Source organism: Vicia villosa, linkage group LG5, assembly GCF_029867415.1.
Source record: "Vicia villosa cultivar HV-30 ecotype Madison, WI linkage group LG5, Vvil1.0, whole genome shotgun sequence".
Classification (NCBI taxonomy): Eukaryota; Viridiplantae; Streptophyta; class Magnoliopsida; order Fabales; family Fabaceae; genus Vicia; species Vicia villosa.
Genome location: NC_081184.1, coordinates 157,932,559 through 157,944,770, shown reverse-complemented (window position 1 = coordinate 157,944,770; position 12,212 = coordinate 157,932,559). Strand labels below are relative to the sequence as shown.

The 12,212-nt window shown below is 35.8% G+C and overlaps 2 protein-coding genes across 2 annotated transcripts; both read left to right on the top strand.

Moving 5' to 3' along the window:
- Nucleotides 1-3,603: 3,603 nt before the first annotated feature.
- LOC131603450 (phloretin 4'-O-glucosyltransferase-like) lies at nt 3,604-5,384 on the top strand. Its single transcript, XM_058875762.1, has one exon. It carries the CDS (start codon nt 3,717-3,719, stop codon nt 5,115-5,117), a length of 1,401 nt encoding a protein of 466 aa, XP_058731745.1. The 5' UTR covers nt 3,604-3,716; the 3' UTR covers nt 5,118-5,384.
- Nucleotides 5,385-6,305: 921 nt separating this feature from the next.
- Nucleotides 6,306-7,262, top strand: LOC131605838 (uncharacterized). The gene is made up of 2 exons (XM_058878145.1): nt 6,306-6,552; nt 6,886-7,262. The coding sequence occupies exons 1-2, from the start codon at nt 6,306-6,308 to the stop codon at nt 7,260-7,262; spliced, it is 624 nt and encodes a 207-aa protein (XP_058734128.1).
- Nucleotides 7,263-12,212: the final 4,950 nt, after the last annotated feature.

Below are 12,212 nucleotides of genomic sequence, written 5' to 3'. Positions count from 1 at the left end.
ACAATCTATACAAGTCAAACCATGCATGAACAAGTGTATCGGAAACGAAATCGGTACAAATCAAAATGAGCGTCAAAAAAGAAAGTTGTCGGAATTGAACGAAATTTACATGGCTATGGTAAAACGTCCCCACGAACTCAAAAATAAAGTCGGTTTTCCGAAATTCAGACCCTAAGCCCGACTTTTGATTACGGGCAGAAGCAAAATCGATAAAAAAACAGTCCCGAAATGTAAAGATAAGTGCATGAGCAGCTCCGGAATCGTCAAAATAGTATATTTACATGTAAAGAAGTCGACAAACGGATACATGGTTCAAAACAAATTAGTCGGTAAAATTTGAATAAAATAATCGGTACAAATTGAATAAAACAATCGGTACAAATTGAATAAAACAAATTGAATAAGTACTATACTATTGAATAAAACAATCGGTACAAAGTGAATAAAACTATTACCTTTATCACTAACGTCTCTTTCTTTTCTTGGTAGGATTGTGTTCAACGCGTCTCTTAACAACGCGGACGGTTGGATTAATCCAAATACCCTCATTATGATCATTTCTAGTACAAGATTCATTCTCATTTTGATCGCTTCTTGTACAAGAATCAATGCCAACACCAATATCACCTTGATCTTCAATGTTTTCATCAACTATTTTGTTAGATAAAAGCACTATAGACCATTTCGTACTTGAAGGATCATTGACATAGAACACTTGTTTAGCTTGAGAGGCTAGAATGAAAGGCTCATCTTTGTACCCTACCCTATTGAGATCCACTTGCAAAAATCCTGACTTATCCATTCGTATGCCACTATTATTTTCAACCCACTTGCAACCAAATACAGGAATCTGAAACATCGCGTAATCAAACACCAAAATGCGCTCGATAACCCCAAAATATGACAAATTTGCAAATTTCGGATTTAAGTCATTCGCACTTGATATGTGCATTGCTTCAGCTACCAAGGTAACACCACTATTTTGCATAGTACTTTTATCATCCTGTTCTTTGGTATAAAATGTGTATCCATTAATTGCGTATACGCTATAAGAAAGCACAATTACAGTTGGACCATAGGCTAAGCATCTCAACCTTTCTGTTACTGAAGCAGGATCTGAACGATACTTTGAATAAATATGATCCCTAAACCACGGTATGAAACTTCGATTGTGCTCTCGTACTATCCAATTCTCATTTCTATTTGGATTTAAATCTCGGAGAACAATCTTGTGCATTTCAACATACGGCTCAACCTCAATCTCATTGTGCAGAACATACAAGTGCGCTTGATCCCGTTCGACCATTGATACTGTCACAACTTTATTTCCAATTAGCCTTTTTCCTTCTTTTTTTTCGACAATATGAGACTTAGGGAGTCCAATAGATTGAACATTTGACAGATATTAAGTACAAAACTCAACCGCTTCTTCAACAACGTATCGTTCGGCAATACAGCCCTCCGGTCGACTTCTGTTTTTCACGTACCCTTTTAATATTTTCATATAACGTTCAGCAGGGTACATCCATCTCATATAAGCTGGTCCGCACAATTGTGTCTCTTTCACCAGATTCACAATTTTACAGTTACTTTGAAGTCTCTGGAACTTTAACTTCTGTTATTTAACTGCATCGTGTTAACACTACTTCCCTATTCTTTCTTCTTCAACGACACAACAACATTATCTTCACTAACAATATCATCTTCATCAACAACCTAGGTTCTTCTGAAAAAGTGCTTGTCCATTAAGAAACAACAAATCAAATGCAAATATACAAACATCAACCTTTATGTCACTCAAAGTTACATCTTTAAGAGCCCGAGAACTAAGTGTCTGGCAAAATGAAGAAACATTTGTTTTCTTTAACCTGCTCACTAACAGCAAACATTAGAAACAATGAAGAAGAAGAAATTAAACTGGTAGTAAACATATATTTCACATCATGTCAATGTAATTCCTTTTATTCCTTTTTTGGTGTATATTTCTTTCCATCCCTTCATAGTTCTTAGAGCTTTCACTGAGATTTGGAATGGTGTTTCTGATAAGAGGGGTAGCTCACATAGGGTTCATGGGAACCGTACCCGTAAGCCACGTGAATATTAACTGTTTCTGTTAACCAATAGTTGTGCTATGTGCTATGTATTAGGCTGAATGTAGTTCAGCTGTGTACTATGAAAAAGCCTTAACTGTATGAAATTGCTAACGTTGTATTGTGATGTATGTTTTGCTGATTCTGATCCAAATGTAAAAAAAATGGAACTTTTGTTTGTCCTAGTTGAAGAATAACAAAGGTTTTAAATTTCATTTTCTGTCATCTAATGATCCTCATTAAGGATTTTAATAGTAACAATTAGAATCACAAGTCATAATTAAGAATTAATTCAAATGGTAATTTCCATGGTTCATGGAGCATGTTGTGTTTGTGTAGAGAATACACTATACACAATGGATTAGGATCTATATCCATGTACTGTATAGTTGGATTAGGTTGTTGATGAAGATGATCTTGTTAGTGAAAATGATGTTGTTGTGTGGTTGAAGAAGAAAGAATAGGGAAGTAGTGTTGTTATTATGTCCCACATTGGTTTTTTAAGAACAATATTTAATGTTTATAAAGTCCGGAAAATACTTAGATGGACACAGCCATACCACTTGGATTTACACACAACCAATCACATTTTTTTATTAATTAAATAATAAAATTAAAACTATCTCTCTCCTCCATTATCACAACCACCCTCCATATTGGCAATTAAAAACGAAATTAAATTTTAAATAAATTTAAATTCTCTCACTTCTTATTGGTTGTTCCTAAATATATGGATTTAGGTTCGTGTCCATGCAAGAATTGCTCATAAAGCCTAATCCAAGAAATGGTTTCAAATTGTGCCCATATATCTTTTAAGTATTAACTATTAATTAATTTAAGAATATTAATTAAAAATATTAATTAATTTAAGAGTTAAAAAAATATTAATTAATAAAATAATCCAGACACCAATGCTACGTAATTAAATTAAAAATGTAATTAAGCCAATTGTTTAAATACAATGTACCAATTTGAACCTACTCGTAATATAACACAAACAACCAAAGTAGTAGTTATGCTTTTACAAAGTGAATGACCATTTAAGTGTTTTACACGAATATGTCTCCTAATTAATCTTCGTGATAACCATCATCTTTTCTCCTCCCACTTATATTTTATTTTGTAGAGGGAGACTTATATGAGAGGATAACTCCCAAAAACGAATTTTAACACTTCAGTATATGGAAAATATTGTACACTCACCCACTCAGTCTGTATGTACACGAGATGAGCAAAATATTGATGTGAATAAAAATCAGCCAAACTCATGCATGTTCATATTTTCGTCACCTCAAACGTCACTAGCCAGAACAAAAGTGAGGTTTATATTAACTTGTCTTAAAATAATTTTGTTTTATTACAACAAGTACACCTTATCAAATGAAACTCAAGGTCCCTACAAATTATAAAAATAGAATTCCACCAACTTCTCAAAATTTCCACAAATCATATACTGACACGTCACACATGCAAAACAAATTTTCTTCTACATTATTGTTAATCTTTTCGTGAGGCTAAAATTCTTCATCCATATTTAACAACCCACTCAATCATACTATATAGCAAACCAATACTTCATTCATAGATTACTAGTTTCTCTACCACGCGCCACCACAACTAACCACCATGCCTCCCCACCGCCACCGTATCCTCCTCGTGCCATACCCCGTCCAAGGCCACCTCAACCCAGCCTTCGAACTCGCAAAACGACTCATCACTTTAGGTGCACACGTCACTATTTCCACCACCATACACATGCACAACCGCATCACCAACAAACCCACCCTCCCTAACCTCTCTTACCTCCCTTTCTCCGACGGCTACGACGACGGTTTTAAAGGCACCGGCACCGACGCTTACTCACTCTACAACGTAGAGTTCAAACGCCGCGGTTATGAGTTTGTCACAAATACTATACTCTCTAACTCACAACAAGGTACTCCTTTCACTTGCTTAGTTCACTCTCTTCTCCTTGAATGGGTCGCAAAAGCCGCGCGTGAGTTTCACCTCCCGACGGCTTTGCTTTGGGTTCAACCAGCCACCGTGTTCGATATCTTATATTACTACTTTCACGGTTTCTCAGATTCCATAAAAAACCCTTCATGTTCCATTAAATTACCAGGATTGCCACTATCGCTTTCATCACGTGATTTACCTTCGTTTTTGTTGGAGTCATCTCCAAGTGCTCACCTTTTAATGCTTTCATTATTTGAGCAACAGTTCAAGGAGCTTGATATTGAAACAAACCCTACAACTGTACTTGTTAACTCCTTTGAAGCATTGGAACCAGAGGCATTGAAAGCTGTTAATAATGTAAACATGATTTCCATTGGACCGTTGATTCCTTCTGCGTTTTTGGATGAGAAAGATTCAACGGTTAATACTTCATTTGGAGGTCAGGCTCATATCTTCCAACCTTTGAATGATTGTCTCGAATGGTTGGACTCTAAGACAGAGAAATCGGTTGTTTATGTTTCGTTTGGTAGTATGCATGTGTTGTCAAAGACACAAAAGGAGGAAATTGCACGTGGTTTGTTGGATTGTGGTTTTCCATTCTTGTGGGTTCTTAGGGAGGCGAAAGAGGGAGAGAAGGAGGAAGGTTTGAGCTGTAGAGAGGAGTTGGAAGAGAAAGGGAAGATAGTGAAATGGTGTTCACAAGTGGAGGTTCTTTCACATCCTTCTTTGGGTTGTTTTTTGACACACTGTGGTTGGAATTCGACTCTGGAAAGCTTGGTGTCAGGGGTTCCTATGGTGGCGTTTCCTCAGTGGACAGATCAGATGACAAATGCAAAGTTAGTTGAAGATGTGTGGAAGACAGGGGTGAGGGTGGATAAGGAGCTGAATGAAGATGGAAGTGTGGGAGGGGATGCAATAAGGAGGTGTTTGGAAGTGGTGATGGGGAGTGGAGAGAAGGGAGAAGAATTGAGAAGGAATGCAAGGAAATGGAAGGAGTTGGCTAGAGAGTCAGTCAAAGAAGGTGGCTCTTCGGATAATAATCTTAGGAGTTTCTTGGATTGGGTTGAATAATGCATGCATGTGTGGCTGTAAATTGAGTTTGGAAGGGCTCAATGATTACACGGCTCATTTTTTTCTCGATTCTTTTCCACAAAAGGCTATAAAATCCAAACCCTATAACTTATCTTTGATAAATAAAATTTGTAACTAATTGTGGAGTCTCGAATGTAATCACTCTAAAGTATAATTTCACATTCATAATATAATAATATAATATTTGTCACTCTTAAAGTATACTTTCACATTCATAATATAATAATATAATATTTGTTGTTAGTTTGTTGGGCTTAGTTAGTTTGTTCTAATATGGATATGTATATATATATATATTGTGTTTGCGTTCTAATTGTTAGTAACGAGAGAATAATGTAGAATCATTTATGTAACTGTTTTTAATTGTTTTTCTCTTTTCTTCCATCTTCACCCTGTTCATTTATTCTGCTGTGCACCAAGAATTGGTATCTGGAACTCCAGTTTAGATCCACGGGAAGGGAAACGTAAATGTATGTGAGGTGTGTGATTGTTTTGATTTCAGACCCATTTAATTCAAAGTGAATTGAAGATTGGAATCATATTTCTTGATTTCGAGGGATCGGGAAACACAAGTGTTTTGTGAGATCTGAGCGATTTCTTGCACAATTTCGAAGATGAATGGTGGAAACAATGGTTTGAATACGAAACTTCCGGTGTTTGATGGAAAGAATTGGAATTGGTGGATGATTCAGATGTGTGTTTTGTTTGGCGCTCAAGATGTGCTTGATCTTGTCTACGACAATTACACGTCGGTTGCTGCGGATGCAACAAAAGCACAAAGAGACGTGCAACGAGAAACGAAGAAGAAAGATCAGAAAACGTTGTTCTACATCCATCAGTGCGTGGATGTGAATGTGTTTGAGAAGATCTTTGATTCGACGATATTGAGGGTTGCGTGAGACACACCGGTACGGTGCTATGGTGGTGAATCATCAATGAAGAAGGTGAAGCTTCAGAGCCTACATAAGTAATATGAGAATCTCAACATGAAGAACAATGAGAAGGTACCTGAGAACATCTCCAGAGTGATTCTGATCACGAATGAGATGAAAATCTCGTGGAGAAACACTCTAAGAATAAGTGATTATTGAGAAGATACTGAGATAACTTACTCCTCAGTTTGATTACATAGTTGTAACTGTTGAACAATCTAAGGATCTGAGCACCATGAGAATTGAAGAGTTGCAAAGCAATGTAGAAGCACAAGAGTTCTGTTTAATTAAGAGAACCTCTGAGATAGAGGTAGAGCAGACTCTGAAGGCGTATTTTGGTAGGAAGAGTCAGAAGCCTTATAGGTCAGAAGCTAAGAAAAGACACATCGGTTCTCAGAAGTCAGAAGTGTCTAACTCTGATGAGAAGAAACATCATAAGGGGAGGGAGAAGATTGACAAGAAGAAAATTCAATGCTACTGCTGTAAGAATTTTGGCATTATGCTTCTGAGTGTCAGTGAAATAAAGAAAAGAAGTCAGGAAAAGTAATCATAGCCAGAGGAGTTTCTGATGATGAACCTGTGCTATAAATGGCTTATGAATCTGATGAGGAACCTGTGCGATTGAAGATTTCTGATTCTGAAGAAAACTTTGAACAAAGTCAGAGTCAGAAGTTAACTCTAAATCTAAAGCCAAGTCTGATTTTGAAGATGAGTCCGAATTAGAAGATGCATTTGAAGCTGAAGTCAGCAGAGACATCATTGTGAAGAAGTCAGAAGTATGGGATTTGAGCAATATTAATCCAACTCTGTTGTAGTGGTAACAACACCCGAGGTAACTTCTGAAGATGGTTTAGAATATGAAGATTCTGAAGATGAGTCAGATTCAGAAGGAGACTCTAAAGATGAGTCAGATTCAGAAAATGATTTTGATTCTGAAGGTGAGCCTGATTCTAATTTGGAAGGGGAATCAGAGTCTGAAGGAGAGTTTGAAGGTAACTCTGATAGAGATTCTAGAACTGATTCAGACTCTAGAGGTGGTCCAGAATCTGGTGGTCAAGATTACGGGGGTCAAACTTCTAGAAGTAATCATTCTTCTGGAAATTGTCATTCTTTTGAAGGTGGTAATTCTGAAGGAAATGTTTCTAGAGGAGGTCCATCAGCTAATAATGTTCCAGATTTTGTATACTATTAAAAACAAGTTTAGAAACCACAAAGAATGAGATAATTATCCATAAGGTATGCATAGTTTGACATGTTACGCGATATTGAAATAAACTCTACTAGCAAAGTCATTCAGAGTGCTATATTAGTAGACTCTGAACTTGTGAGTATAGAAGAAACACCCAATAAGAAAGTATGGATGAAGGCCCTGAAAGAAGAACTTAAGGCTATAGAAAGAAACAAGACTTGGGAGTTGACTAAGATTCCAAAGGAGAAGAAAGCCATCAACGTCATATGGGTTTTCAAGGTGAAACTGAAGCCAGATGGATCAATTTGGAAACACTAAGCGAGGTTAGTCGCTAGAGGTTTTCTTCATGTTAGTTCCATGGTTTTGTGTATGGAATTAATTTTGCTATAACATGGTTCTTAACTGATGTTGGGCAGGATTTTGAAACATCTTGACCAACTGTCATAACAGTTTCAGCTGTTATGTGTTTTGACAGATGTTTTGCGAGATGTTGTGACATCCTACATCAGAACATCCTGACAATTCAGACCGGTTTTTAATCCTTGAAATATTTGATTGAAAAATATGAGATTCTGAAAGATTCAGATACTCATTACAGGTGCAGACAATCAAGGAATTTTTAGGACAAATGCATATTTATTTTAGTTTCTGAAAAAGGATCTTTGAGACTTTTAAAAAAAAAAACTAAGATATGATTTGATTTGATTTGATTTGTTCCTATTTTGTGTGAAGATATTGTCGCTGATTCAGAAAGGAGAATATTGAATTTATTTTAGAGTCCAAGCTCATACTGCAAGAGTCTATAAATAAAGACTTGCTAAACCTAGTTTTATAAGCATTCACAAATAGCAAAAGTGTGTGCAAAATAAGGGTTGATGTTTTAGGAGTCCTTTAAGGTTTTTCGTGTGTTCTACCTTTATGTCATTCATGTATCTTCTAATACATTGAGGTGGACGTGTGTTCTCACTCTTGAAGCTTTTAAGCAAAAGAGTTGAGTATTATTCTTGATTGAAGCTTTTAAAACACTAGTTAGGACATTTGTCTTGACATTTGTTTGTAAGTGCTAAAATTTCACTTTAGAAACCTAAGCTAGATTACTTTGAAGTGTTTGCACTAGTAGCAAGATATGAAACAACTAGGTTGGTGATTGCTATAGATGCTAATAGGAATTGTTTTATGATATATCTAGATGTTAAATCATCATTTCTAAATAGTCCTTTACAAGAAGAAGTTTATGTGTCACAACCTCCTGGAATTGTGAAAAATAATCAGGAAGGGATGGTGTTTTAGTTGCATAAATATTTGTATGGATTGAAGCAAGCACCCAGAGCTTAGAACTTGAAGATGGATTCGTTTTTCAAGAAGCAGAGGTTTTAGAAATGCGAGATGGAATATGAAATTTTTTATCACCATGCTTCTGGAGGCAATATGATTTTGGTGTGTCTTTATGTTGATGACATATTGGTGACAAGGAGTTGCTCTGATGAAATAGTCAAGTTCAATTAGGTGTTGATGGATGAATTTGAGATGTCTTAAATAGGAAAGTCGGTATACTTTCAAGGGATGGAGATTTTTTAATTTGAGAAAGGTATCATTCTCCATAAGCTGAAGTATGAACTTAGGCTTTTGAAGAGATTCAAGCTGAAAAATTGCAAGTCTGCAGTCACACCTACTGAGACGAACCACAAGCTGGATTCTGATGAAGAAGGTGATGATGTAGATGCTATAATTTTTAAATAGTTGGTAGGCTTGCTGAGATATCTATGTAATACTAGACCAGACATCTGTTATGCAGTTGGAATGGTGAGTATGTTTATGAATAAACTGAAGTGATCATATTTTCAAGATGTTGTTGGGATTATGAAGTATATTAATGGAACTCTAAAGTTTGAAGTTTTGTTCCCTTCTGGAGCTAAATGTGAGTCAAAACCGATGTGTTACTCAGACTCTGACTGGTATGGTGATGGAGTTAACAAAAGAAGACCTTCTAGATATTTTTTCAAATATTTAGGAAGTCCCATTTCTTGGTGCTCCAAGAAGCAACCAGTGGTTGCATTGTCAACTTAAGATGCTAAGTACATTGCAGGTGCTTTGTCTGTGTGTCAAGCTATTTAGCTGCTGAATTTGTTGCAGGATCTAAAGATCAAGGTGATGGAGCTTGTGAAGTTGATGATTGACAACAAATCTTCCATAAGCTTGCCAATAACCCAGTGTTGCATGGGAGAAGCAAGCACATTGACATAAAGTTCCATTTTATGAGGAATTAATTCCAGAATGGAGTGTTAGAAGTTGTGCACTATAGCATCCAAAAGCAACTTGCAGATATTCTGACAAAGACTTTCAAAACTGAACACTCCATCAATTTGAGAGCCAATTTATGCATAATCAAAAAGTTAGAAGAGTCCACCTTACGTAGAAAGGGAGAGCTAACTATGATTCGAAGGCCAATTTAATCATCATTTAATCATCCTATTCGGCCTAACTGGTCCGACACCAGCAAATAAGAGACCCCGTCCACACTTTGAAAAGAACAACACAAAGAAGAGTCGGGTTATAAGAAACATACACCAAGATAAAGAGATCCCACCATAAGATAACATGGGCGGGCATCATCAGTAGATCAATTTGACCAGTAATATTGAGGTCGAATCGACCGAACAAGGCCCAACCCCGATACTGGGGAAATAACCATTAAAAATTATGTATATTCAAATCTCTCACTTATGTACATTTCGACCTCTCATTTAAAGCATCTCGCCCCTTCTAACCTCATGAGTGAGAGACTATGTACCTTAGGATGATTTGGACTGTGCACATTCTAGTATTTTACCTAAAACATCTTGCCCATACAAGCCTCATGCTTGAGGTATTATGTACCTTTCGAGTTAATTGGGGCGGTCTGTTATACAATTTATGAAGTGAGCTAAGTACATCCCAAGTATTTTTAGAGATAAAACTGGGATATTTTCCTAAAGCATCTCTCTCCTACGAGCCTTATGCTCGGGTGACTATGTACATCATGAGTTTTTCTAGAGATAAGACAATAATATTTGTCTAAAGCATGTCGCCCCTACAAGCCTCAGATTTAAGGGGTTTTGTACTTTCTGAGTAAATTGGGCCAGTCTTTGAGATCGATTTCTCAAGGAAGCCGAGTACATCTTGGGTTTTCTAAATATAAGATCGAGACCTTTGCCTAAACTATCTTTCCCATACAAGCCTCATGCACGGGGGATTATGTACATCCCAAGATTTCTAGAGATAAAATTGAGATCTTTGTCTAAAGCATATTGCCCTTACATGCCTCATGCTTGATGAATTATGTACATGTTCAGACTCTCAGCGAATTAAGTATGATTTTATGCTCAAGATGACGAGGCCAAGTGAGATAATTTGGGTACGAACATATATTTAGGCTAAGACCGGAAGATCAGCCTAAGGATAGGAGCGACTCTGCAGATAGCATAAATCTTAAAGACTAATTAGCAACTATAAAAGGTCACTACGGGACTAAGGGTCTGTTTGGATTGATGGAAATGGATGAGATGAAATGAAATGGAGCGAAATAGAATCATGTTCTATTGTTTGGTTCTGCAAAAAATAAATGGAATGGAATGGAATGTGATGTAACTCATTCAATCCAATACCACTATCTTAGTCCAATTTTCATTCTCCCAAATTGGGATGTATCCAATAGAATGGAATCAATTACTAATACAATTACAATTTTATCCTATAAATTTTCATAATTAACGTGACATTCTTTTATTCTTCCACTGTAACTCGTCTCCTTCATTTTCATAATTAACGTGACATTCTTTTATTCTTGCACTGTAACTCGTCTTCTTCATAGACGTTAGAGGTTGCTTCTTTGTTTTGTATATTGTTTTCAAATATTCCAATGCCTTTTATTCCATTGAACTTGACTGGGTTGAGACGAAGTATATAATGATAGCACTTATAGTACCAAAGCAGTGTTTTAAAAACCGGACCGGACATCAATCCGGCGAGGATATTGGGTTACTGGTTTATTGGTCGAACCACTGGGTCACTGGTCGAACCGCATGACTAAACCGAGTTAAACCGGATAACTCGATTGAATAGACCGGTCGTTATAACAAAATTATATAGGTATAAAATTTGTCGAACCGGATGATTCAGTCCGTACAAAATATAACTAGTACTTAAATTTTAAATTTTTTGAAAACATCATATTATAAAAAAATTCACAAGTTCATAATTTAAATTCAAATTTTACACATAGGTATCACACACATTCAAATAATACATAATTATAAAATATAAACAAAAGTTTAATCGCAACATAATTTAATTGAATGGTTTATAACAAAATATTCCATTGTCTACTAAATTTAATTTCATTAAAAGAAAAATTGTTTCAATGTTGGGATCTCCTTCTTCAATATCAAAATCATTGTAACAAAATCAACCGCATCTACAATTATTTTTTTATTTTTTATTTTATTTTAATTTTTAATTAAAATAGTCAAATTGACATTGTTTTAATTTTTTAAAATAAAAATAAAAATAAAAAATGCATTTAAACCACCAGTTTACAAAAATCGCCGGTTTTTCCGGTTTTAGCGGTTTACACCGGTTTTGACCGGTTCACACCGGTTCAATGACATTCCCGATCCAGCTATTGAATCAGACCGGTTACCTGGCCGGTTCCCAGTTCAACCGGTCCGACCGGCCGGTCCGGTCCGATTTTTAAAACACTGTACCAAAGTCTCCAATTTCTACGCCTTGTATTTTGATATTGATAACAATAAACTAGTTTTCCATTTCATCCTATTATATTGGTTGAAGTGAATTATCTATGATATTTAAAATAGCAAATCAATGCTATACAAATTCTTAATTTAATTTAAATTTGAAATTATATATTTAATTTGTTATAAAATAATTTAATTGATTTTTATATGATGTGTTTGA

What these genes read in the sequence shown, in the direction of transcription:
- LOC131603450 (XM_058875762.1), top strand. Translation starts at nt 3,717, where the DNA reads ATGCCTCCCCACCGCCACCGTATCCTCCTCGTGCCATACCCCGTCCAA.
- LOC131605838 (XM_058878145.1), top strand. Translation starts at nt 6,306, where the DNA reads ATGAGAATTGAAGAGTTGCAAAGCAATGTAGAAGCACAAGAGTTCTGT. An exon ending in GAAAATTCAATGCTACTGCT is followed by an intron (nt 6,553 to 6,885) that starts GTAAGAATTTTG and finishes ACTCTGTTGTAG; the next exon opens with TGGTAACAACACCCGAGGTA.